The sequence below is a fragment of the Oppia nitens genome, unplaced genomic scaffold, assembly GCF_028296485.1.
Source record: "Oppia nitens isolate AA-2021 unplaced genomic scaffold, nextdenovo-longstitch-racon4-pilon3 scaffold9_pilon_pilon_pilon, whole genome shotgun sequence".
In the NCBI taxonomy this organism is placed as follows: domain Eukaryota; kingdom Metazoa; phylum Arthropoda; class Arachnida; order Sarcoptiformes; family Oppiidae; genus Oppia; species Oppia nitens.
Window position 1 is genome coordinate 2805001 of NW_026533253.1, and position 27136 is coordinate 2832136.

Sequence of the window (27136 nt, forward strand, 5' to 3'; positions counted from 1 at the left end):
TGTCAACTCAAGGTTCTCATCAATGATCATATGATTGTCCATAAAATAGTCCAACAAATATACTGACAAATGTTTGACACGTGTCGAGTAATTCAAACACTCACATAACACGTGTAGTCTTTGCACGAGATCGTAACGGAAGTCCTTTTGTGGTGATCTGTCATTAAGACACCACTAAATCATGACTCACATCATATGTATTGACAAACACTTACCGATCAATGAAATCACGTCTTGTCTTCTCTTTGTTCATCAAATAAGCCACACATTCATCGCTATACTCGAGCTCTGGAGTGACCACTGATGAGGACATCAATGATAGTCAATATTGTCGTCTCAGTGATGGTCTGTAAGACTGGATATCAATGAGAGACAGATTCTAACAATACTTTAACCAATCAATCAATCAATCATTCGATATATAAAAGCCTACAAACAATCAATCGATTCAATCGAATCACTATTTAATTGTAAGATTGACTACTAATGAGTGCATTCTATGACTTACACCTATATATAGTCAAAGTTAATAATATATACAATATTTGTGACAAATTCAGTGACTAATTGTTTGACAGTTATTCCTAATATTAATAATGTATTTCTATTAGTATTGCTATTAGTATTCATTAATTATATGCAAATCAATCATCATTTGATAAAAAGTCACACTAAAAGTCTTATTTGAATATCAATCGGTGACCAAAATGATATTAAATGACATTAAATGGTCCAAAATGATCCAAAATGATCATGGTACAGTACATAATATTGCATTTATGACCTGCACACATTTTTTTGTATTTGTAAAACTTTTCTAATACTTTATATTACTTTACTGTATGTACAGTATAGTACATTACAGTATACCTATAGTTGAATGTTATAATATAATGAATGGATAAATGTTAGTAACAATAGTCAGTATTATATGAATAACTAATAATTTTGTTATTAATATAATTGATATAATGATGGAATTGTTGGTTAAATTAATGATAATTTAATAGATATTTAAATGTCAAACAGTGTTATAAATACAGTATAGAATCTATAGATACTGTGAATGTATATAATATGAACCAATAGATAGTGTGACTTAACATTAGTTGTTATGTCATATGTTGTGAATGCTATGACTTTCGACAATATTTCCTATTAAGGCATAAATGGGTGTTTCGTTTGATTCAATTTAAAGCATACATTCATTCAACTCATAGAAAGCATAGCTTTTGTGTCAAAACATTGCATTTGTTTTTCAATTAAACCACTGTTTGTCCCAAAACTTGTGACAAACTTTTGTGATAAACAAATAAATCATTTGAAAAGACACTGAATTAGGTGTCATATAAACCATTCATTTGTTGATTTAAAAGATAATATTGTGGTTAGAATTATTCAAAAGAATTAAAAAATGCTTCAAAATCGTGAGTATCGGTGAATTGTCTTATAGTATTACCACTGATGATAATCCATGGTATCAACTGATAGGTAACACCTTTGCTACTCTTCCTCGAACTCAAAGAGGTTTGCCTCTTGTGTTGGGCGGTGACCCCAAAGGCAAGAACTTTCTCTATCCTAATGGTAACAGTATTATCATCCGAGACATTGACAACCCGTCCATCGCCGACATCTATACGGAACACTCAACGTTAACAACTGTTGCCAAATATAGTCCGTCCGGATTTTACATTTGTTCGGCCGACCAGTCGGGCAAAGTCCGCATTTGGGACACGACTCAGAAGGAACACATCCTGAAGAATGAATTCCAACCGTTTGTCGGTAACATTAAAGACCTCGCGTGGTCTCCGGATAGTCAACGTATTGTTGCTGTCGGTGAGGGACGCGAGCGCTTTGGTCACGTATTTATGATGGAAACGGGTACCTCTGTCGGCGAAATTGCCGGTCACTCAAAAATTATAAATTCATGTGATTTTCGTCCCGGTCGTCCTTTCCGTATAATAACTGGTAGTGAAGACAACTTTGTTGGCATTTATGAAGGCCCACCATTTAAATTTAAGACTCAACTTGAAGATCACCAACGATTTGTTCAATCAGTACGATTTGCACCCAATGGCGATCTATTTGCCAGCGCCGGCTTTGATGGCAAATTATTTTTATATAAAACTAATGATTACAGTAAAGTCGGTGAATTTGGAAGTCCCGCACATTCCGGTGGTATATATGCCATTCACTGGTCACCGGATGGTTCACAGCTGTTGACTGCTTCTGGAGATAAGACATGCAAACTGTGGGACACAAATACACTTCAAGTCGTTACTGAATTCCAAATGGGAACCGATATCTTGGATCAACAAGTGAGCTGTTTGTGGCAAAACCAATACATGTTATCCGTTTCATTGTCGGGTTTCATCAATTATTTGGATGTCAATAACCCGAATAAACCTTTACGTATAGTTAAAGGTCATAATAAAACTATCACTGCCTTAACAGTCAATAAGAACTCAAACGAGAAATATATTTATACGGGAAGTACTGATGGATATATCACTTATTGGAATCCACAAAATGGAGACCACAATCGTATTGAAGGCAAAGGTCACACCAATCAAGTGGCAGATCTGGCCTTAACTAAGAATACCGTATTTAGTGTTGGTTATGACGATAGGATTCGTACGATAGACACCAATGAGAATAAATTCTCAAACGAAATCAAATTAGATTCACAACCACATGGAGTGGCAGTTCTCGAAGATCAGGAGTTAGTAATAGTGGCCGGTTATGACACCATCAGTATATATACTAATGTTAGCAATTATGGCAAACAATCATCGATTCCAGTTTCCTATGAGCCCTCATCTGTAAGTGTTAATCAAAGTAATAAAGAAGTGGCGGTCGGCGGAGTTAAGGATCATAAAATACATATCTATATACTCGGCGGCACTAATTTGACTGAAAAAACAGTTTTAGATCAAAGAGCGCCCATTACTGATGTCATCTACTCTCCGGATGGCAAATATCTGGCCGCTTCTGACCAGAATAGGTAACAATTATTACCACAAAAAACAATACTAACATAATATCGATATTTGTTTTATAGGAAAATAGTTCTCTATTTGTCTGACTCTTATGAGGTTTGATATCAAATGTTAAATGAAAATAATTTTTAACTAATGATGTCTTACGTTAACAGTTAGCACATGAACTTGAGTGGGGTTACCATACGGCTCGAGTCAATTGTCTGTCCTGGTCTCCCAATTCTATACATTTGGCTTCGGGTTCATTGGACACCGGTATCATCATATGGAACGCATCCCAACCTAATAAACACTTTACTCTCAAAAGTAAATAATTCTAATTTTTTACATAATTTATCTCAATTTCTAAAATTAAAACCTTCATTAAACAGAAGCTCATCCTCAAAGTCAAGTAACACGTATTGAATGGTTAGACGAGTCAACAATAGTGTCGACCGGACACGACGGCACTGTTAAAGTTTGGACTGTTATATTTGGCTAATTAATGACTAAATTATGGTTATGTAATACCAAAGATATGGTTAAACGATTTTCTTTAATGTTTTTAACAAAATCGTGTTAATAAGCCATAAAAATTATAGTTTTTGAGTTAAACCTCTGTATACTGTACTAACAATTTTAAATTAATGTCCATTTTTGGCTTTAAGTGCCTTTAAATGAATCATAAGTTTAATGAGTGATCCGCTTCTCAAGTGTTGAAATATTAATTTTTATTTATTTAACCTATATTTATGAATAATGAAATATTATATTAAATAAAAAATTTATTTGTATTCATAATTTTTGCCTAAAATTGTTGTTTGTTAACCATGTGATTCCATCACCATTTGGCTGAAATGTTGACGGAATTAACACATTAAGCCATTTTCCGGGCCGATTGAGGCCAAGAAAACGTCGCCAATTATCTCGCGGACCGAAATCATATGGATTTATGAATTTTTTCCCGATTTGTGACAAACGTTTGGTCTCTTTTTTGTTAATATGTCGCTCAATACAGGTCTCACCTCTTGTAATGAGTAGTGAGTGATAGGCCATTAAAGCACCTGTCGTTGTCGTTAAATGATTAACATTCTGTATATAATTATAACTAAAATACAATACATACCCAAAGCAACAAATATACCGATTGTTGTGAGTCCTTCAAAGATAATGCACTTATGTTTCCAATAATTTAACGAATCAATGGAAATGATAGTTGAATTCTTTGAAAAAAATATTTATAAATACAATAAATACCGATAAATTTGTATCTAAATTACTGATAATTTGAGATCAGATTGAGACTCGGTTTCTACGGGTGGCCAGAAATGTTCATAAGCTATCTGAAAGCCGAATATCATGACAAATATAGTGCCCAACCAGGTGTACACCATAAACATGAAGAAATAGCGATGATTGTAATGACCGATACAGTTGTTAAGCCACGGACAGTGATGATCCATCTTTAAGATGCATCTAACAGATAATCAATGGTTTAATATTAAATGCCAAATCAGATGTAACTCAAATCAACTTAAAATACCCAAAAGAAACAATTAATTTGCAATTAAATTATTACCGATTGCAGACCGAACAGTGATGAGTTCGGGCCGATTTCGGGGCAATACATCGCTTACAAAATGAGACCACTTCGGCCATCAATTGGTCCTTTTTTAAATAATTTTAGAAATGAAATGATTGACTATAAATTATACCTCCGGTGGATGTCCGGGAAGTGTTGTATAAGCCATATAGTAGTGATAACTGACATTAATTAGCAACCAATGGCCGATCACTAATGCTATATATGTAACCAATTTGTTTGTCGGCCACCAATACGACAGACCGACAACGTATGCAATCAATACAAATACAACTAAAAGAGTGATAACTGAAATAACAAAGACCTGCGACAACATAAACAAAGATATTTAGAGATGAGTTCGTGTCCTCATTTCATCGCATAATATATACGGTATATATCACTGACCGGTCCTAATATGTGCGTAAAGTTGTCGACAAACCAAAACATTGGCTCTAATAATGTGTCCGCAATATAACCCGAGTCCACATGAATGTTGAAAAAGAGACTCTTTGTATACAAAACTATTAAATATAATTTGTTGGCTAAACTGTCACCAATTGTTGGGACAATACGCGGCAACAATCGTGACCACTGCCGCCACATCGCTCACCGATTCATTGGTCAATATATTTGTTCATCAAATATGAGCTGACGGTCACCAAAATGAGATCATTAATCAATAACACGATTCTGTGAATCACTGAAAGTCAAACCTGAGGTAAAAGTAATCATTTTCAGGACAATTGTCGGTAAAATTACTTAATTTATCCATACATTGGATCACATGTTTTGAATGTGTTTATTGTTTACAGCGATTGCGTGTATTGTTTGAGTGCTTCAAACAGTTTGGCGCTAATGTCTACTAAAGTATTGAAATATAATATTGGCTTTCATTGATAGGAATTAGTATTTTATTGTCATTTAATTAATAATTTTAATTTAATTTTAAACAGTAATAATTGACAAATAATTATCATATAATATAGATTATTATGATTTACAAAATTAATAAATTTTAAATTAACACAATTTACACAAACTTTTCAATGAGTTTGCATATCATTGAAAACATAAACTGCACTCAACTTAGCTTTAAATGCTTTAATCATTGATAATAATCAATGATTTATTTAATAATTAAATATTTAATAAAAACTTTGTAAAATTCAGTTAAATATTCATACAAATTGATTTGTTTAAAATTATATTAAGAAATTAATTTTAAACAATTAGTTAGACTTTTGATGAGATGTTGACTCGAAAGCACCGGACGCTCTGACCGGTGAACGCGGCCGTAGATAACGTTTGTCGAGTCTGTAATCGGGATTTTGTTGAACCGATACAAAAAAATTACTTATTTTCCATTCATTCATATCGTGTCGAGACTTGAGAACAAATTGTATCCAAAAGATTATTAAGAGAAACAAATGGATTAACTGGAAAACCATGAGTGAAGACAATAAAAGCTTTGGTAGTTTGGCTCTACTGTCTGTCAAAATCAGATGACAGACAATCAAAACAATTAAAATATTAAACGTTTGGATCATTATTTCGATGAAATAGTCTTTGCACGCAAAAGACATTAACCAACTATGAAGTGGTTTGGGTTTACGGGTCATAATGTATGCGAACCGACATATATCACACATTACACGTGCCGTACGTTGAAGTCGGGCCTCAAGACATGTCTTGTGTGCGAAAGCATACATTCCCTGACAATTGCAAGGATTGATGACCTGACCGCTGCAAAAGCTATTGGCGTCCAAAGTCTGGTAACAAATGCGACATTCAATCACATGGCCCTCAAGTAAATCATTAGTTAGTGTATTACTATCACTCATTTGATCACTGATTATCACAATAATAAGTCAATCAACAAAATTGTTATCTAAACGTATCGATTATATATCCGATATATTTTTTAAAAGTTGATATCAAATTTGCGCTTAAATAACAAGATTTTATTTATAATATAATTAATAACGAGACAATAATTATTAAATTAAAATTAAAATAAATTATTATAATTACTGTTAATAACTGAGTCATTTATACAGTAGTATATGATTACATTATACTGTAAATTATGTATTGTATTAATTGCAATCAAAATTATTAACTCAGTATATTATAAATATATTATTAATTAAGGTAATAAAAATTAAAGTGTTTCAATATTCAATTCAATATATATAGCAATAATAAACATAGTTATTGATTTAAAGGTTTTATTAAATTAATTAATTTTTAATAATAAATACATTATGGCTATAATAATACAAACTTAAATAAATTAAACAATTTGTCCGCTAATACCATATATTCTATATATAATATCGACATTACATTGAGTTAGCATTTAATTGATATTAATTAAAATCAAGACTTAGTGTGTTTAAGATCAAGCGGGTGTTCATTTAAATTTAGTTTAATTACTTTAATCACAGCACACATCAATAGCGACCAAATGGATCAATAATAATCACATCAATTAATAATTAATATTAATTTAATAAACAAATAGCTTTATACTATATTAAATTACAGGAAATGCATATCTTTTGAGCCATTGATAACTCATTTATAGTGATTTGATTGGTGTCTAAAAACAATTCAATAATTGTTTTGACATAGATAATTGCTTAAGTATATTTATATATATAAATTCATATAAATTAATTACAATAGTGATTATTATCATTATTATTATTATTATCAACTTAAAACAATTTTGTTATATAAATTAAAAACATGGGTGAGTTTTTTAATGAATGATTTAAATGAGTCATTCAATAGAAAAAATGGTCTAAAATAGTGAATAAAAATACTCTAAGAGATGGACAGCAATGGAATAGATATATATATATATAATGGAGAGTAGAGATGATATGTTTACTTTTAATTAATTGTATTTAAAAAAGTATAGATACGAGTGATGTCACAATTGGTTTATATATATATTTAGTTACATTATGGCACATATCGCTCATTCAAACAGACAACATATCTATCAATTGGCATCAATTGATTCATTAAAATTCAAATTAAATTCTAACTCTATTTATACATTAAGTTTGAATCAAAGAACCGGTGCTTTAACTGTATGACTGGGTTGTAGTGCATTGAAACAAACTTGTCGTAAATATAACTAATCATATATTTTGTTATGTTATGTATGACTTATATGACAACTGGCTGTTAATGTTATGAATATTTAATAGAAATATAGATAAACAGGTAGTAAAGGTAACAACAATTTGTTTGTATGAACGGAGTTAATGGTGAAAGAAGTAGAGTTAAGTAGTAATAAATATTTAGAAAAATCGTATTAACTGTTTAACGAAACCATTGGATTAACATTGTCTCCGGAAGGCGTTGGCTGCGAACGAGTCATCGCCGCCTCCTTAGCCTCTGTTCCCGAGGATGACAGATGTGAAAAGTGGTCGTTTGTCGCTGAATATGAGCTCTTAATGTCTCTTTTCTTTGCTTTTCTGCGAAACGGGAAACAACCCTTTGACTCTTCAACAGGTGGACAGTCAAACATGAGATCTGGTGTAAGCACACCGTTAGGTCCGAAAGCACTCAATTCCTTGAAACATTCAGTTTCAATCATCTCAGTTTGCCACGGAATCGATACACAACCGGTGCTAAATTTGCTATAAAACGTGTCGTCACTGGCATCCAGATTCACGCCCTTTACGGTCGAGAACTGTTCGATGTCTAACACGTCTTTTGCGTAAACGGCGTGTGGCTATCAATGCAATCAAATTCAATTCATAATTAATTACCGGTAATCATAACTCAAAAATACACAATATCTTACATCGGGTGCAAAGGGTGGCTCTAGTATTCCGGCCTCAAGTCGTTTCCAATTAATTATTTTAAAAAATTCATGCGCTTTCACTTCGAAAGAACCCAACCGTCCACTCGAACAGCCAAGTCTTTGTTTGGGATCTTTCTTCAGCAACTATTATATAAACATTTAAAATAAATATTTAAAATATTATTAAATGACTGACCGCTTGACAAATGGCTTTCGCGTCTTCGCTAAATTTGTTGGAATACTTTTCATTCTCTTCTTTTACTCGTCGCTCCACTTCTTCGCGTTTTACCTAAAATTAATTTCAAAAAATATTTATTTTATAATTATCTCAATAAAACTTGAAATAATTGGTCACTAATAAGATGATGTAATTGTTTTATCGACTTCCGTACAGTTTATTTCAATTAGTTTCCTAATAATATAAAATAATACCTTTTCCTTCCTCGCCCTGAAAGGTGCCATTCCCTCAATCATTTCATATATAAGACATCCTAAACTAAACCAGTCCGGACTAAATGTATATTTTTCATTATCGATCACTTCTGGAGACATATAACCCACAGTTCCAACTCTTCCTCTAACTGACTCTCCTTCTGGTATTTCTATGGCTAATCCTAAGTCGGATATTCTTACGTGTCCTAAGTATTCAAACAAAATTATGTAATTAAATGTAATGAAAATAAATCATTGATACAAACCGTGGTCATCGAGTAGAATATTTTCTGGTTTCAGATCCCTGTAAACAATTCCCTGAGTGTGCAAATGCTCTAACCCTTGTGTCACTTCTGCGGCATAAAACCGAGACCTCTCTAAGTCAAAACCGGGTTCACCGCCCATATTATAGATGTGAAACTTGAGGTCACCGCCATTCATGATAGTCAATACCAAACAAAGTGCATCTTTGGTTTCATAAGCGTAGGCCAGACTCACAACAAATCGTGAATTAATTTTCTGTAGTATTTGTTTCTCAATCAATACCATACTCTCTCCCTTTCGTTTTTTAATGCGTTTCTTTTCTAACTTCTTACAGGCATACATTTTACCGGTTGCCCTCACTTGACAGGCACACACCTCACCAAAACCACCCTTTCCTAACACTCTATACATCCTAAATGTTTTGGCATTGACTAAACGATTTTCCAGTGTTTTCCACTGTAAATATCGTAAAAAATATTTGCTTTTTTCAAACTCACTAAAAGGATCTTTTGATAAAAAATCTTTGACTGCTCTGTAAAACGTGAAAAAACAAAAAAAAATCTAATCAATCAATCAATTATCAAAACAGACAAATCAAATGTATGATTACATACTGTGCGCACTCAGCGAACAACTCTTTATTATATGTATGCAAATTATTCTTGCATTTAGTTATTAACGATTCTTCCAGTATATCGACATAATGTGCGCTATCTTTGGTTAAATATTTCACTACAAACTCTTGGCCAACAACTGCCCGGTCCTCATCAAACTGTAACTCATAATTTTCCTGTTAATTAATCAATTAATTAATATTAATAATACTGTAGTTCATAACCGGCATATACTGTATATAGTCAACGTCTACTAATAAACAATATTTTATTATCAAATTTTAAAATACTAATAATTTAATAGAAAATTTGTAACATTACGATAATTTACACAATCAACAGAGCTATTATCAAATAAATCCCATAAATACATTTTACACATAATGTATAAATATCCAAATTATTGCAAATATTTATTCAAATTCTGATAATATTATCGTAAGTAAATAATAATACTGTAAAATAGCAAAAATAAAGAATAAAATATACCCGCATTATATTTTTATTAAAAAAAACATTACCGGTAATATAAAAATATAGTATAATACTATATATACCGTAATATTATAATTTTTAACATAAATCTTATACTTAATGTTTGAAATTAGAAACTAATTATACATTAATAAAGTATTTTTGAAATATATAATATTATACCCGTATATTGTAATAATTATTCAAATTGTCCATGCTAATACAGTATATAACTATCATTATATTAACATATACAGTGTATATATATATATATATATATATATATAGAGGTATATACCTGTATATTATTTTGTCAAATTGATAATTAATATGAAATAAGATTTTTTCATTTATTAATTAAAAAATAATATATTACTATAATATCCGTAATTTGGTTTAAATCAAAAATAGATAATCAAATAAACATAACTTACGACTGCATCGAGAAAATGATTGCATTTGTAATATTGAGGTATTGTTTCACAAAATTGTCGGAACAATAGCCGACCGATTGGCTGTTGATCCACAATATAATTAAAGTCTATGTCTGAAAAAACAAATCATTAAATCAATGAGTTGGTCCGTCATCACAACCATCAGCACTAATGGCAAATCAAATCAATACCTAATTTGTCTTTAATATCCACGCATTGAGTGATGTGAGGAAACTGTAAAATCTTTTTCCATTTCTTGGACTTTCCTTTGTTAGCGTCGGCGCCGCCTATAAGAGACACAAATCAATGGTAGAGTGAGTGATGTGTTGTTAATGAATGTGTTGTCTTCAGCAGTGATACCTTCCCTGGCCTTCAGGTAAACAGTGTTTGCGACGATATTTTCCAATTCCATTAATTCCATTCATAAGACACTTCCCAAACCATTTGCCCACTTATGGCACACCCGATGGCCAATCACTGGCACTACTATACCATAAAATTAATATAAATATCTTGTGTGCCATCCATCACAACATCACCACTCGTGTCAATCAATTTCATTATTTTCTTTCATTAAGTGTTGTATAAAAACCCAAAACAGTGTCGACTATAACAACAACAACAACGACGACAACAACAACACTGGCATTCAATTTGATATCACATTTAATCAGTGATTACGAGTGCAACCAATCTTTATCTAACTGTCCTCTGGTCTGTCGGTTCGCTCATCGATGCACTAAATTGTTTGACTAAATTGATTGTCCAGTTGTTGAACGCAATGCTTGTGATGACAACAAAACCATCACAACTGATGGCATCAATGGATTCAATGCAACACTACATCCAACACACACTCACTGCACATACAGTCAAACAGTACAACACATATAGCACTCACTCACACACCCTCTCACTCACTCAATCACTATATGAATGCCCAGCCATTGGTCTTACTTTGCAAACCGGCACTCAATGTATGACCCAATAGATGATCCAAAGCCAGGGCTAACTTTGGCCACTTGTGTACTACTTGTGCAGTAATACTGTATATGATATGTGCAACACATGACTTAATGTTAATCGGTTTAAACACTTATTTACTATTAATATCATAATACTGTATAATATAATACAATTCATGCATTATATTTGATTTAATTTAACATATATTCACTAAATTTATACTCTTAACTAAATTCAACTATAATTTACAATAATTTTATTTATTTCAAATACTAATGTGAATTACAGCATAACTTTATATACAAATGTTAGTACAGTAGAGTACAGTAGTATACAAATCAATACTATGATACAAATGATACAAATGATACAAATGATACAAATGATACTGTATTATACTGTAATACACAATCAATTGTGTCCTAACATTTGATAATTATGTAATTAAAAACTTATTAAAATAACGACCAAATTAAAGGAATAACTAATTAAAAGGATTGCCATTTAATTTAAGTGACTTTAGACTAATGCAGATAACATTAAATAATTTATAAAAAAAAGTGTACAAAAATATCCGGTTATTATTAATAGATAAAACAATATTTTAGTAAATGCTTGTCATACAACATACAGTATTAAACATACAGTAATTATTAATTATTTATGTCATATAACGTATGTGTTGTTAGGCAATAGACAAATGTTTATCTGTAAAACATTAACCATTAAATTGTCAATTAATTTAGTGACTGATTGTCAATGTAATAGTCATGTCATCAATTGATGCACTGATTCTGTTCTGATGTTATATTTATAATAAAATAAGAAAAACTTGAGAACTTTATTATATATTTTATTATAATTTCAATTGTTTAGCATTTTATTAATACAGGTATTTGCAAAAACAGTTATTTTCTCTATAAATATAGCAAAATATTTATTTTACAATTATATATTTTGTTATATAACTTATTTAATAGCATTAGTAACTAAAGTATTTTTATATACTGTATAAATTATGTTATATAACACAATATTCAACTCACGTGTCAATCAACAGTTACAATATTTTATTAAAAAATTATTTATTCAACAATAAAACAAAACATTACCATAATTTATAAATTATTATAAATGAAAAATAAATATTTAAATGGAATGAACTTATTGTTTATCACATTTCATATGCAATTTATTATACAGTATTACTATCGGTAGTATATATAGGGTATGTATGTATGTAGTGTAGTGTAGTGTATATTTAAATATTTTTTCAAATAACTAAAACATTACGGTAATAATTACCTAAATCTAAATAATCATAAACTTAAATAATAAATGAAATAAATAAATCAATTATTTTTTACTATACCTCAGTTTTCTTTTATAAATTATTCTTATTATTCTTTTATTAAAGTATAAAATTAAAATTTTCTATATATTTGTGTATCTAATTATGTGTTTTCAATTATTACCGGTAAATATGAGATTTTATGTATTCACAGTTAGAGTACAATTGATTCTTAAATTATTATTTTCAATCAATTATTGTCTGTCAGTGTTGACAACAATTCAACAAATTATATTTTAATACTTTTAAAATATTTGATTAATATTAACTTATGTACATAATGTGTGACCAACTAATGTCTTAATGTAATAACAAGTAATAATATAAGACATTAAGGTTTAATTTCTGGAGATTTGTAAGTATCTTAAGACTTGAGAGTAGGGAGAGTCGGGAAGTTCAGCAACACTTTGAAACGTTTTACGAAAAGCTTCTCTATTTTGCTCTGTTTTTAGCTACAAATCAACAAAAATAGTTTTTATAAAAAAAATTATTAAATTAGATAACAATACAATAGAGTTGTATTAACAATATATAAATTACTTCATTGTAAAAGTTATAGCAGACTAAGAAAAACAATTGTCTGTCAATATCTTCAAGAAGTCCATAACGAGTTTGAATGTAAGCAAATCTATAAATTATAAGCAAATAAACAATTTATTGGTTATAATGTCATTTGTAATAACATCAATGTATGCATAACTTACGCGCAACGTATCCATGGATTAACTGACGCACAAATAAGGAAACTGTTGAGTGACCAGATGGCAGAGTTTAGAGGACTAAGTTGTGTAAAACTGGACAATGAAAGGATGACCCAATCGTGAACAATGTTCAGATGGGAATCGTTTTGTAATTTGTTAAATACCTAACAAAAAACATAAGTTAATAAATGGCAATAATTGAAAAATGTCTTCAATATTAATGATTGATAATTACAACAAAAAGAATGTTAGCTAAATGTTTTGCATGTGTTTGTTGACCGGAGAGGAATTCACCGATACATTTGTTTAGTATGTCTTGAGTGGGAAAAAATTCGCACAAGAAGTGCGGCAAAACATTGCATATCTGCTGTGCTTCGTATGCGTGACATGTCTTCAGTCGTTCAAAAATGACGGACAACTTTTCCATTGCCAACAGGAACTCCTCGCTATCATCCATTGTTTTGTCCAAATCCAAGCCAACTGAACCCACTTTGAGATATACAATACATTTCAAGTTAATTATAATAAAATATATTTTAAATTTTATTACCGAAATATGTGGCTGACATTGTCAGCTGTAAGGCTAACAGTGCGTCCAATTGAGTGCTGGATGTTTTGAATCTTTCCAGAGACGACTTAATAATCAAATTGGACTCTTTGATTGAAAATTTCTCATTAAGTATAAGATTATCCAATCCATTGACAACAATCGGATACACTTTTGAGGTTTTATCTGTTATTACTTTCAGTGAAAGCTTTAAACAGGTTTAAGAAACTTTTAAAATACTATACAAAATATAAAAAAGAAATAATAAATAGTAATAATACTTGAAATATTTTTTGTGCGAATTCATTTTCAGCAAAATCTTCAACAAAATACTCAATCAAATGAAACGATAATTTCCACATATTTTCCACATGTTCTGCATTAAAACTACTGGGCCTAAGGGATGTCAGTTTAATTAGATAATACAGAACCCATTTGTTAAATACATATCAATTGATTGTTGTGATTTTATGCTCAGATAAAATAAATTTATTGCAAACAAATCATTAAATTATTGCTAAAATTATTAGAAATTCAATCAACAAAACAACCTAACTATCTAATTAACTCAACCAAACTCCTAACCCAAACCCCTAAAGTACTTAAAACCTAAATACATAGAAATAACGATAACTTTAATAGTTTGATAATGAAATCGCAACAATCAATGCCAAACATTTAACAAATTTTTATCGATAATATATAAAACATGTTTAAAATGTAATTACAAAGTATTATCCGATAGATGTTTAAGAATATAATCCGAAGCAATTGATAGATATTGAGTCTCTTTGTTATTGGATCCGATGCCTTGAAATTCTAGTAAATATTTGAGTCCATGAATTGTAGCTATTCTTGTGGGCAAATAATGACTCTTTAAACTGATTTCAATAGATTTCTTGCATTTATCAATAATAGCTTCTGTGTCGACACCTAAAACAGCACTAGCCTTACAAATGCCTACAATTAAATATTGACACATTATTTCATCTTCAGATATCTGTGCCATTCTATGGAGTTCCAAAAATGTAGATAAAAGCCATTCAAATTGCATTCTTTCAGTGAATAGATCTGATAAAAGGATAGTTGATCTACAGATTTCTGTTAGCAATGGTAACTGCATTGGCTGTTGTGCTGTCAATAACTGACCAAAAAGGTCGAGTAAAAAGTGTAAACAAGAATTTAAATCAATTTCAAGTTTTTCTTGATTTGTTACAATATTTTTGCTTAAATTTGAAGTATTTATAGGACTTAATGGACTGTAATCTGATGATGAAGATGTTGAAGATAGTGATGGCGATAGTTCATTGAATGTCGTCGTTTTGATTGAATGTCTTAAAAGCTGAACAGATATTTGTCCGAAACCATAAAAATTATATTGATTTTCGTCATTGTTTGTAAGCAAAGAATTAATAGCAGAGAGAAGTGATTCGCGAACAGCTTGTAGTTTAGATCCATGAGTTGAATGCAAGAATGTCGACATCTTTTCATTCTTTTGTTTAATAAATTTACTTTTGATAGGATTTCCCGGTTGTGGCGACAAAGTGGACAATAATAGTAATTGAGTTATAGCTTTGGTTACATATAGACATATATTAGTTCGTTCTGATTGGTCTTCACTATGATCATCGAGTTGGCTGTTTGTGTTCAAAACGCCCAACAATGTCATCCATATCTCTTCAAACTGGATCCGACTCGTCAAACCTAAATTCATAACTCGGAAACAGAACTGATCCAAAACATCTCTGAAATTCAAATATTCAGATGGAATCGTTGGAATAATTGTTCCGAAATCACCACTAAAATTGGGATTCCATGTACTTTCACCATCAAAATTCCAAACAGCAATGGGAACCATAACAAAGCCATTTACAAGAGGTAGTCGTGCTGTCAAAAAAATGACTTTTCTTAATAGAGAGCATATTGATTGTGGAACAGATGTCGACTTGTATTGGTGTGTCTCTAAACAGCAAACTAATTGAGCCATTCGTATGCATGTCCTGTGCGGATGTTTCCATTCGGGATTTTCTTTTTCAGATTTACCAAAACTTTTCGGTCCCTCTAGTTTTGGTAGTTCACCGAAAACTATTATATAAAATTTATTATTATTATATATCTGCAGAGTATATATACAATTTTTATAGTACTTACAATGTTGAGTAAATGAGTGTAACGCTGAGATAATAGAGCACTGGTAGCTAACAGTTTTAGATGTCGATAAATAAGTGAATATTGAATTACAATTAAGAGCTGATTTCATGATTTTCAAAACAACGATTATGTAAGTAAATGAAACGCATTCGATAGCTTCTGTCATATATTGAAGCGCTTCTGCATAAAGAGTGGTAATCCGTGCGATATTTGCCAACAAATCTGTGGCAATACTGCGCTCCGAATGGTGATCCATAAATGCTAAGAACCCATTGGACAATCTAAACAAATAACTCCAAATATCTGACTGACCAAAAAACTCAATGAGTTTATCCCGATGTCGGGCCTCTTTCGGTGTACTCATCTCTAAATGAGGTAGAAATGGATAGTGAGGGGCCGGTAGTATATTAATGAAATAACTGCTGTGTTGTAACACTGAGTTTAGGGATGCCTTTAAAAGATTGATACGATTCATAACCGCAGAGAACATAATCTTAGTGTTAGACTTGTCATCCTCTTCGATGAATTGGTCGCCAAATTCAATACATTCTCCTAATATTTCTAATGCAAAATCTTTTGATGACATGATTGAGACGATATCGTCGTACGAAAGTTTATTTATAAGATGTGCTGTTTTGTGACCTTTGCTATATCTTTGACAATATCTCATTAAAACAGTTAGAAACCATTCCTTATTGATTTCGGGTATTTCTGAAGCATTCATATTATCAAACAATGGATGTGTTGTTTGCACCGAATTAGTATCGCTGATGTCTTTTCTGAATGAATTCAATATTGAAATCAGTTGTGAATGTTGTTTGGTATTAAGTGAATGAACTAATTTATCCAAATCTTGAGCTGTCAATTGATTACTACTTTGATTAGAATATGATTCCAGTGATGAAGACATTGATTTCAATCGTTTGATGACAAGTGTTTCGGCTTCACTCATAAGCAGACAATTAAAATTAAGACCGGGATTTGAGATTAATTTCTCGATGAGATATGTTATTAATGATAAAGACTGTGTCGGATGAACTCTACCTAAACAATGCAATAGTCGTCTACAAAAACTACCAATTCTGAGGTTTTCGTCACATCTGGCATTAATGGCTTGAATAAAGAGACCACTCGAGGCTGAGTTGCGATGAATGGCACAAATGAATTCACTGACTGGTAATTCGTGGCACAACTTGATTATCTCATTGATATTCTGTACGATAAGCCATGTCATATGCTCCGCATCGTTCATATTTTCACAGACAAAGTCACAAAACAGAATCAAAGAACCTCTTCGTATTATTTCAACACTCGGGGAAAAGACAAACATATTTTTCATTTTATTGACACTTCCTCTACGTTTACCAATAGCTTGTAGTTTAGAGTTTGAAATATTAAGACTGTTATGATTGGGTCGAATCAATTGATTCCACAGTCCGTCTTCATTATTATCTTCATAATTAAGAAGCATTAATAGGTTAAACCATTGTAGAGAAAGTGTTGGATGAGAAGACATTAATGTTAAAAACGATGAATTTGTTTTGTAAAGTGAAAAACCATTCAAATAACTATTTGTATCGTCTGTATCAACACAATCACTAAACTGACACTTTTTGATCAAATTCATGGCAGCTTTGGCTACACGTCTGAATGAACCCGATTGAAACATATGCGTCAATATTAACATATAGTTAGCCATTTGTTGGATCAAAAAGTCACAATGTCTTTGTATATCACTATATATAGTATTCATACGGATTGTGATCTCATGACTGCACAACTCAATGATTTCAAGTAAATATTCGGCAAACATGTCTTCGGCTTCTAATGTTTGGGTATCACTACGATTGATATTAACTGATGACATGTGGAACGGTATGGAATTAGCCAAAGATGATGTGGGGATCACAGGTAAGCCAAACGGTCCGATCGAAACAATAGAGCTTTTCATATCTTCGAGTCGGGCTAATACCACATCTTCTTTTGCTTGTACTATAATTAAGCGTAATATCACTAATATTAATGAAGTCCATCGATGAAAGTAATAGTAATTATCTATAATATCAGGTTGTGGTGCAGCAAACAATGCTTTTAAAAGTATATCAAGAGGTCTGAAAACATTAGGAGAAACGCATTCAAATAATTTGTGCAACAAATCTAATGATTTATATGAATCAATATGAATGGATTGTTTGACCAGTTGTGGCAGTAAAGTGTCAATTATTTGTCGGGAAATTTTCTTCCATTTTTCTTCGCCATCTTTTTTGCTCTGTTTTATTATTATTATAAGAATCTGTAGAATATCTGAAAATTGTACTAATTTAAGACAATTAGCAACAATTACTTCACGTTGAGCTTCAAGTTCTTTAGCTGACTCGACTTTGCTAGCATTTCGTAAAAGTATTAGATCCACGACAATGGGCTCTAGCGATGGCAATGCAAACTTTTGCGGATATTGTCCACTCGCAAGAATTCCGTCACAAAGTTGTATTATCTTTGGAATACCTATTATAGGCTTTGAATGATATTTTTCATATGAAAGAAGAATTAAAAAGTAAAATATATGACCAATAAGTTTGTCGTATTGATCCAAATGAACGCTTTCTATAAACTCAAACTGTTTTAACACAAAACCAATAAATATCTGTTCAGAATCGAGAAGACAATAATTGACTCTCAATTGAACTAATTGTGACAATAGATCCAGAACTTCGCATTGAAGCTCAATATCACTGGTAATTGTGTATTGTTTTAGTGCTTTGATGACAACCGGTTCAAAAAGTCTTATATGTGATGTAAGTGATGTCTTTGAGTTGAGACCAGAATTTGATATATTCTTATCTAATATAAGACTAACTCTTTTTTCCACTTTCTTTCTTAGCCAACAACCAAATGAAAAGTCTGTTTCATCTGATGAACCAAAATTCGACAATACTTTGGCTGACATCGTGGCATAAAATTTAGTGAATTTAGTGTATGGAGAGGACAGACATGTGTTGTAAAGTCCGTCGACTTCAGAATAGTTTGGAATTCCGTTACTGAATGGCATTCTTTGTGGAGTAGAGTTGTCATCGTTTGGCACTTCTTTATCACATTTATTTATCACATGACTATTATCGGCATTAGTGTTAGTAAACATTATAACAAAATTAGTGCCAAATATACACTTTAACAGTTGTCGCACTGTTTTGACTGTAAGACTGTGTTCGAGTGTGAATACAATCTTAAGATAATGAAGAACTTCTTCAACATATTTGCTGATAAACTTAATTGTTGTCATTTCCAAGAGACGACCCAAAACATTGAGAACAATATTAAGAAGTCCTGACATTTTATCACTGCTTAAGTCCATTGATGTTTTGTTACTCATATAAGAAGCTCTAATTAAATCATTAAAACGACTATAGAGTGGATTTGAGCCAAACTTTAGTAACCTATCTTTATCTGACTTTTCTGAATCACTTTTCTTCATTAAATCAATTTTGTCGCTTAAATCCGATGACTTTATCGAAGATTTTTTCCTCATTGGACTCAATGGTGAATTCGAGAGGCTCTGAATGACTGGTACTTTGTTATAATTAGTTAATGAACTCATTATATTAGTTGTGGTAATGGGTTCATCAATAACAAGGGAATAGATATTTAAAATTCTTAATAAATGAACAAAAAATGTTTCCGACTGTTGAGCCAAATGTGGTGACACATGACTTATAAGACCCCAATCCAGTTCACATGTGGAACTGTTGTTAACTTTGATATTTGATTTGATAGCATTGTATGCCAAACCTTCAATAATATTACCGGTAAATGATATGATACTTTGATGAGCGTTCAAGTCTAACATAATCAATGGATTTGTCAACAATAAAGTTATGCAAATATCTAATAATTGTATTCCGACTGATGATTCAGTTAAGTCAGTTCCCCAACACTCGGGATAATCGGTAACCGGATATTTATCAGAGAGTAAAGTTAAAGCATTACAACATCCTATCAATGCATATCTTTCATCTAAATTAAATAACAATTTGTTCAATAATTTTTTAACAACATCTAAAAGATTAGATTCAATTAGTCGATTGTTTGGATAAATTTTCAAATATTCAGTGTTTAAAGGATCAATAAATGCCTTAATTGGCGGAACCATTGAGTCGTAATCTTTAAATAGATTTTCATTTTGAGATAAGTTTTTGTTTGTGTGTTCCAATGCTATTGCTGTAATCGGATCGTTATCAGAGTAAACACATGGAGCAAAAAGCACTGGTATTAAACTATAATCAATTTGTAATTAGAGATATTAGTAAACATTAGTAAAATATAATATAACATAACAATTAGTAAATAATAATAAAAATAATATTAAAATGGTTTCATACTTGCAAAGGGCATTAGCAGACGCCTCTCTTACACGAAAGTCTTCATCGGCTAACAAACTGAGTATCACATCATTTAATATCCTATTTTGAAGACTTTTCCGTTTAACAACAATTCCGTTCTTGAATTGAGATTTTGATAATTCTATGAAATGTATTATTTTGTAGTCAATGTGAGCAAACAAGTCTACCAATTCTGCCTAAAAATTTATTAATAGTTTTATTAATAGTCTAACAGTAATTGATTTATAATCGGATAACAATTTAAATTATACTTTTATCAGCCAATAGGGATTGTCTTTAACAGGGATCAATTGGTCCAATAATAAATAGGCACATAAATTAATATTATCGTTAGATTCCAAACAATTATTTATACAATTCTTAAGACCCGTTAAGCCATGTTTAACAGCAATAGACGAGTCATTATCATCTAATATTAGAGATGATAATTTTGAAAGTAAATCCTCTAAAGTTGGAAATTCTGTATAAAAATTATATGATATAATACTATATTAATTAATAAGCGATTAAAATAAAAAATAAAATAATAGTAAAATACCAGAAAATGAAGACACCGTACAGTTTTGAAGTAAGTAATCATTAAAACTGTTTGATTCGTTTAATACTCCGTTAATAAAATGTCCAATAATTATAGCAATTTGTCCTCTTATTTGTGGATCAGTATGTGTAGAGTATTGAAAAATATCCCAAATTTTTTGTGATGAATCCGCTAAAATTATTATAACCGTAATATTACTGTTAATTACCGATTATTCTATACATTAGTTAACAATACCTATTTTATTTGGTGATTCCACTCTTTCAATAAACATCTCAATCAGTAATATCTTTGGTTGAAGTCTAACAATGGCTGAAACATTGGCCAAAGCCAATGACTTGACACTAACTCTTACTTTTTTATCGGACACTAATCGACCAGTAGTTCCGGTCAATAAAAATTGACTACAAATAAGTCTAATGCTATACTCTAAACAATTTATGTTTTCACTGGTAAAATCTCCAATATCACCATACTTTTACAATATTAATTAAAAAAGGATAAAAAATTATAAATTTAATTTTATACCAGAATTGTTATCCTATATATACTAGAAATCTTACATTTAAACGGTCATCGATGGCATCAAATGATCCGTCAGTATTGGAAGGAGAAATGGGAACATCATTAATATCTTCGCTATCAAAATAAGTCAATTTTGTCATTTGAAAGCTCATCGATGAATGTCTATTTTGTTTCAATGTATTTAAATCATAATCCACTCCAACATTTGTCTCATTTACCACATTTAAATTTGGCTCATTATTGTCACTTTCAGTTAATCCAATAGTATCACTAATACTTAAATTATCCATAGATCGAGTTATTTGTTGTTGTTGTGAAGTGACAGCATTTTGTGGAATATTCTCTAAACTCTGAACCAATTTGTCGTCGAGAGAGGTAATGCCACAAATGTTAATCATCTCGTCGTCATCTAAAGAGTTGACATTAATCGATGAACAGCTCAGAGAATTATGACTTTGTAAACGACTTTTAAATCTATGCAATGATAACATAGGCGATGCCGGAGATGAATGAATATAAGAGCCGATCCGTGACTTATCAATGCCTTTTGAATCATAAAGATAAGGAAGAATCATTTTTGGTGGAGTTTTCATAAGTTGAAGAAGTGCTTCCAGAGCCGACACAATTACACTATTATTATTGTTATATCTGATATTATGTAAGATCAGCTCAAACATTTGCAACAAGTTCTCAGTGATGGTGTCATAGTCTTTAGCCATTAGTTCCCGTTGTTTTTGACTGACACCAAATGTCTTTAGACTTTCATACTCTACATGTGATGGCATATCATATAAATGCGGAATCATATATTTGAGACAAACAAATATTCCAACTAATAGTCGTTCATTGGTTTGCGTATCCATAGAACTGTCATCAGTGGTCTCGGATATAACATTCATCTGATTTAATGACTTCAATAAATGTGTCAAAAGCCAAGAAAAAAATATCTGCGGTTTTCGTGAGTATTGACAGATAACGACCAACGAAGAAGCAGCTGTACGTCTCACAGATGGTGTGACATATTGTAGATTTGGAAGAAAGGCGTTCAACAAACAAATTATTTCATTGTCGGTGGCAAACGGTGCCAGAGTTGGCATAATCTTAATGATTGCCATTTGCAGTGTGTCTTGGATGAGATCCTCATCGGTTCGTTCGCTGATCTTAATCAAAGACGGGAACAGATTTTGTACATACGGTCGACACTTTGCTGATCGCGTCAAATGAGACAAATCGGCGAAACGACTTAATGCAACTCTTAGACTACGAGTGGATCCATTTTTCTTGATTTCTTTGTATAACTCCACCTGAATTCGGCCTAACTGTGAGTCCATTAAATTCTTAATCGTACGGTTCAGACATTCGTTAGAAGTCATGCGGACGTCTGAATCGGGATCATCACAACAGACCAGAAATGTTTCGATAGCTATACCAAGAAATTTATGGAAATCTTCAATATTTCTATAAATAAAAGCAATTGTTTTCAATTCATGTCATTTGTAAAACAAATATCAATTTTAAGTCTTCGATAAACAAACCTCAGTGATGGACAACAGATAATATCAGCGATTGTATTGCAATGAAATGCTTTGTCTTTTTTGGTCAAAGATGTCTCCCTTTTGCTGTCAATTGATAAAAAAAATAATGRTTTTAATTAATGAAAATCAATGGATCAAATAAATTGAGACATACATGAATCGGGTGGACACGAGTGCCTCTTCGGGTTTGTCGGCCACCGTTTGGATCACTTTGAGGGCCTCGAAAGCCTTCACTAATTTCTCGATTGATGCCATCGGTGACCAACTGTCGGGTAAATGATGTATTAATATTAAAGTGCAGTAATTTTTGTGGTGATTATTGTGATGTCAGTGCAGACAACCAAACAAACGCCACTTCAATACAACAAAAACATTGACTGATTGTAAACATTACGTCATTGAATGCCTCTATTGTATAGACAACTGATTTATTGCTTTAAAGAAAAATATTTATTCAAATATTTAATATTGTTTTAAATCTTTTATACAATTATCTATAATTTTCATACAAATTATTTTATTATTTATCATAAACAGTATTGTCTTAAAATTTAATTTAAAGATTAGTAATTTTTATAAATATATATATATATATAAATAATTTAATGTATTATACAATACTGTATTATAATTTACATTTGTATTTAAATTTTATTTAATTATTTAGATTACTTTTATTTAATTTTATTGAAACATAAAATGATGATAATATAATATATTTTATTTTTATTAAAAATAAAATTTTAGATTTTTTTGTTAATTTAAAAAGGATAATCAAATTTATATTTTATTGATATTTTTAAAAATAAAAAATATTTACATGTTTTATTCATTTTAATCATATTTTACTTAAACTTATTTTTATAAAATATTAATATAAATATTATAAATAGATTTCTTCATAATTATTAATAATCAAAAACCTTATTATTTAGATTAAAAATTTAGACAAAATATTAAACGGAGTACTTATACAATGTCTGTCTTTTTTGTATGTTTTTGGTTCAGAAAAATATATAATAATCTTTGAAATTGACATCTCTTTAGGAAATGGATACAAATGGTCGATATAAACGAAAACTTTATAATGTCTACCAAACATAACCTGAAAATTTGATGCAGTTTTCTACAGGAATATAATTTATGATTATTTATTATAATATAAAAATTTTATTTATATACATGTATTTAGTCTATATTTCTGTTGTCTAATCGACAAACTTTTCGACACTATTGGCCATAAGTTATAATAATTATAACACTTAAGTGTTGTATTATAAATAAACCAATTGATAATACTATATATAGATTTCACTAACAAACAAAGTTTAATGAAAATTAGTTGAATAATTATTTTGCATATTTAAGTAAAAAATAATATCAAATATATAATATGTTTATTACAACTTAAGTAATAATACAGTATTTAAATGTATTTCAAACTGAAACAGAGCTGTACTGTACTGTATTAATACAGCACTGCTCTCAAGTAAAGTAATAAACCTTTTATTCATTCAAATACAGTGTTAGATATCATATGATAACCAGGTTTTTAAAGTTAAATAATTACATGATATCACTGATCATATCATACATTCAATTGAATGTAATATTATTTTAAAATATTTAAACAGTTGTCTCATTGTTTTTCATTATTTAATCACAAATATTGTCTATTAAATTGCAAATCATTGAAATTGATATTAAATTGATATATTAAATGACATTTTGTTTTCGTTGTATTAAATCATTAGTTTTATTCAAATCAAGTGATTTGTCAGTAAACAGGAGTCAAATCATAACTAAATTATTTTTATTTAATTCATTGACTACAACAACGACGACCACATCTGTGAAAATATCAGCACAAATGGGGGTCTGTTTTGTTGTTTTACTTGAAATCATTTAAAACAATTAAATTTGTTGTCATTTTTCAGAAAAGAGCTATTCTTTTGGGATGTTTTGAGAAGAATGAGGACAAAGAAAAATATTTGTTAACAGAAAACGCCACCAAATTTGATGAGACAGTCGATGGCAAACTCAGTGATGCCATCAATGTGTAAGTCATGTCACATAAAGATCTTTTTGTCATAAATTGCAATCACTTTAATTGTTTTTACTTTATATCAAGTATTGGTCCTCTGAAGAAAAACAAGTGTCGAGTCTTTTACGGGTTAAGTCCAACACATCCAGTGGTGGCTGTGGTTGGTTTGGGACCAAACAATGCCGGTTATAATGATTCTGAAGAGATAGATGAAGACCGCGAGAATATCCGGTCAGCCATCTCTGTTGGCACTCGTACTTTGCGAGACTTGGGATCTATTGACCAAATCGATGTCGATGATTGTGGTGACGGTGTAGCGGCCGCTGAGGGCAGTCATCTGATTCTTTATAATTATGATGAACTTAAAGGGGAATCATTAAAGAAGTCTAACGTTAACTTAAATCATTTAAACGTTTCCAAAGACCCCGAAGCGGAACTTAAATGGAATTACGGCCTAACTCTGGCCAAAGGACAGAACATTACACGTAGACTAATGGAAACGCCAGCGAATCTCATGACTCCGACCCGATTCGGGAATATAGCTGTCGAAGAATTAAGCAAATTGTAATATTAAGTAATAATTAAGTAAATTATTATAATTTCTTTATCTATGTTACCGGCAATTAAATTTCAGTTTTAATACTTACCAAAATGTTTAACTTTAGGGGAGTTAAGGTTCATATCAGAGATAGGGCGTGGGCTGAAAGCCAGAAAATGGGATCATTTCTAAGTGTGGCCAATGGATCAGATCAACCACCGATATTTCTCGAGGTATTTGCAGCTATGCTTTTTGATATTTATAACATTTTCTGCAAATTTAATAAAATCTGTATTTTAGATGCATTACAATAATGCTCCCAATACTAAACCAATAGTATTTGTGGGTAAAGGTATCACCTTCGACAGCGGTGGCATCTCATTGAAGCCATCTCTCAATATGGACAAAATGAGGGCCGATATGGGAGGTGCTGCTAATGTTTTTGGTACTATCTATACATTGGCTTCTCTTAAAGCATCAGTCAATATAATTGGTAAGTATCTAATATATTACCAGTAATTATTTTAAAATAATAATACAATAGGTTTGACTCCATTGACTGAGAATATGCCGAGCGGTAAGGCAACTAAACCGGGAGATGTTGTATTTGCTATGAATGGAAAAAGCATTCAAATTGACAATACAGATGCTGAGGGACGGCTTGTGTTGGCCGATGCTCTGTGTTATGCACACAATTTTGAGCCGCAATTGATTCTAGATATTGCCACTCTTACTGGTGCTATGAAAGTGGCATTGGGAGCAGCAATGGTCGGAGTATTCTCCACATCTACTAAACACTATAATCTTTTGCAAAAGTGTGGCGTACAGACTGGTGATCGAGTTTGGCGAATGCCTATATTGTCACACTTTACTAAACAGATCACCGATAGTGCCACAGCTGACCTCAACAATATAGGTGGTGCCGGTCAGGGTGGTGCATGTGTTGCCGCCGCATTTCTCAAAGAGTTTGTCACTAATCCAAATTGGATGCATTTAGACATCGCTGGTGTTATGGATAACAAAGATGATGTCTCTTATTTGGGTAAAGGTATGTCTGGACGTCCGATGAGAACTTTGGTTTATTTTGCAAAAGCATTCTTCAACAATGAGTTGAACTAATTATTTTAATTAGTATCATATAATGAAATATTTCTATATTTCCTTTAAATGAAAAATGATTTTAATAAAATTGAATTTTTATTCATTGAATATAATTTATATGTAATCATTAATTGTTGA

General features: G+C 31.0%; 7 protein-coding genes across 10 annotated transcripts in view; 2 read left to right on the plus strand and 5 right to left on the minus strand.

Moving 5' to 3' along the window:
* Nucleotides 1–508, minus strand: part of LOC128964767 (cyclin-J-like) — a 1230-nt gene extending 722 nt beyond the window's left edge. Inside the window, exons 1-2 of the mRNA XM_054311404.1 lie at nt 216–508; nt 1–157 (exon numbers count right to left, since the gene is read on the minus strand). The exon at nt 1–157 is cut by the window's left edge and continues 25 nt beyond it. Coding sequence (XP_054167379.1) covers nt 1–157; nt 216–313 — 255 coding nt within the window. The 5' untranslated portion in view covers nt 314–508. The remainder of the gene's footprint in view (nt 158–215) is intronic.
* Nucleotides 509–1163: 655 nt separating this feature from the next.
* On the plus strand, nt 1164–3700 carry LOC128964657 (actin-interacting protein 1-like). The gene is made up of 5 exons (XM_054311290.1): nt 1164–1427; nt 1492–3004; nt 3062–3095; nt 3155–3305; nt 3371–3700. The coding sequence occupies exons 1-5, from the start codon at nt 1415–1417 to the stop codon at nt 3478–3480; spliced, it is 1821 nt and encodes a 606-aa protein (XP_054167265.1). The 5' UTR covers nt 1164–1414; the 3' UTR covers nt 3481–3700.
* A 22-nt stretch (nt 3701–3722) lies between these two features.
* On the minus strand, nt 3723–5397 carry LOC128964658 (palmitoyltransferase ZDHHC16-like). Of its 4 annotated transcripts, none has more exons than XM_054311293.1 (7): nt 5338–5397; nt 4969–5276; nt 4694–4885; nt 4558–4646; nt 4259–4454; nt 4105–4201; nt 3723–4042 (listed from the first exon to the last, which is right to left on the minus strand). In XM_054311293.1, the coding sequence occupies exons 2-7, from the start codon at nt 5164–5166 to the stop codon at nt 3774–3776; spliced, it is 1041 nt and encodes a 346-aa protein (XP_054167268.1). In that variant the 5' UTR covers nt 5167–5276; nt 5338–5397; the 3' UTR covers nt 3723–3773. The 4 variants fall into 4 exon arrangements, with proteins under 4 accessions (XP_054167268.1, XP_054167269.1, XP_054167270.1 ...); XM_054311294.1 differs by having other exon boundaries at nt 4969–5211; nt 5277–5387; XM_054311295.1 differs by having other exon boundaries at nt 4969–5084; nt 5174–5387.
* Nucleotides 5398–5792: 395 nt separating this feature from the next.
* Nucleotides 5793–6404, minus strand: LOC128964768 (E3 ubiquitin-protein ligase MARCHF3-like). Its single transcript, XM_054311405.1, has one exon. It carries the CDS (start codon nt 6402–6404, stop codon nt 5793–5795), a length of 612 nt encoding a protein of 203 aa, XP_054167380.1.
* Nucleotides 6405–7407: 1003 nt separating this feature from the next.
* On the minus strand, nt 7408–11639 carry LOC128964861 (G protein-coupled receptor kinase 2-like). Its single transcript, XM_054311511.1, has 9 exons — nt 10965–11639; nt 10796–10891; nt 10605–10717; nt 9697–9872; nt 9085–9614; nt 8819–9024; nt 8583–8675; nt 8387–8530; nt 7408–8314 (listed from the first exon to the last, which is right to left on the minus strand). Exons 1-9 carry the CDS (start codon nt 11023–11025, stop codon nt 7892–7894), a joined length of 1842 nt encoding a protein of 613 aa, XP_054167486.1. The 5' UTR covers nt 11026–11639; the 3' UTR covers nt 7408–7891.
* Nucleotides 11640–13259: 1620 nt separating this feature from the next.
* Nucleotides 13260–23706, minus strand: LOC128964770 (huntingtin-like). The gene is made up of 15 exons (XM_054311406.1): nt 23470–23706; nt 23316–23399; nt 21819–23238; nt 21493–21730; nt 21256–21426; nt 20969–21177; nt 20697–20893; nt 16321–20591; nt 14898–16254; nt 14451–14565; nt 14173–14377; nt 13858–14111; nt 13626–13786; nt 13462–13549; nt 13260–13373 (listed from the first exon to the last, which is right to left on the minus strand). Exons 1-15 carry the CDS (start codon nt 23568–23570, stop codon nt 13260–13262), a joined length of 8985 nt encoding a protein of 2994 aa, XP_054167381.1. The 5' UTR covers nt 23571–23706.
* Nucleotides 23707–25049: 1343 nt separating this feature from the next.
* Nucleotides 25050–27091, plus strand: LOC128964628 (cytosol aminopeptidase-like). The gene is made up of 6 exons (XM_054311259.1): nt 25050–25191; nt 25253–25374; nt 25447–25923; nt 26025–26130; nt 26198–26390; nt 26442–27091. The coding sequence occupies exons 1-6, from the start codon at nt 25186–25188 to the stop codon at nt 27014–27016; spliced, it is 1479 nt and encodes a 492-aa protein (XP_054167234.1). The 5' UTR covers nt 25050–25185; the 3' UTR covers nt 27017–27091.
* Nucleotides 27092–27136: the final 45 nt, after the last annotated feature.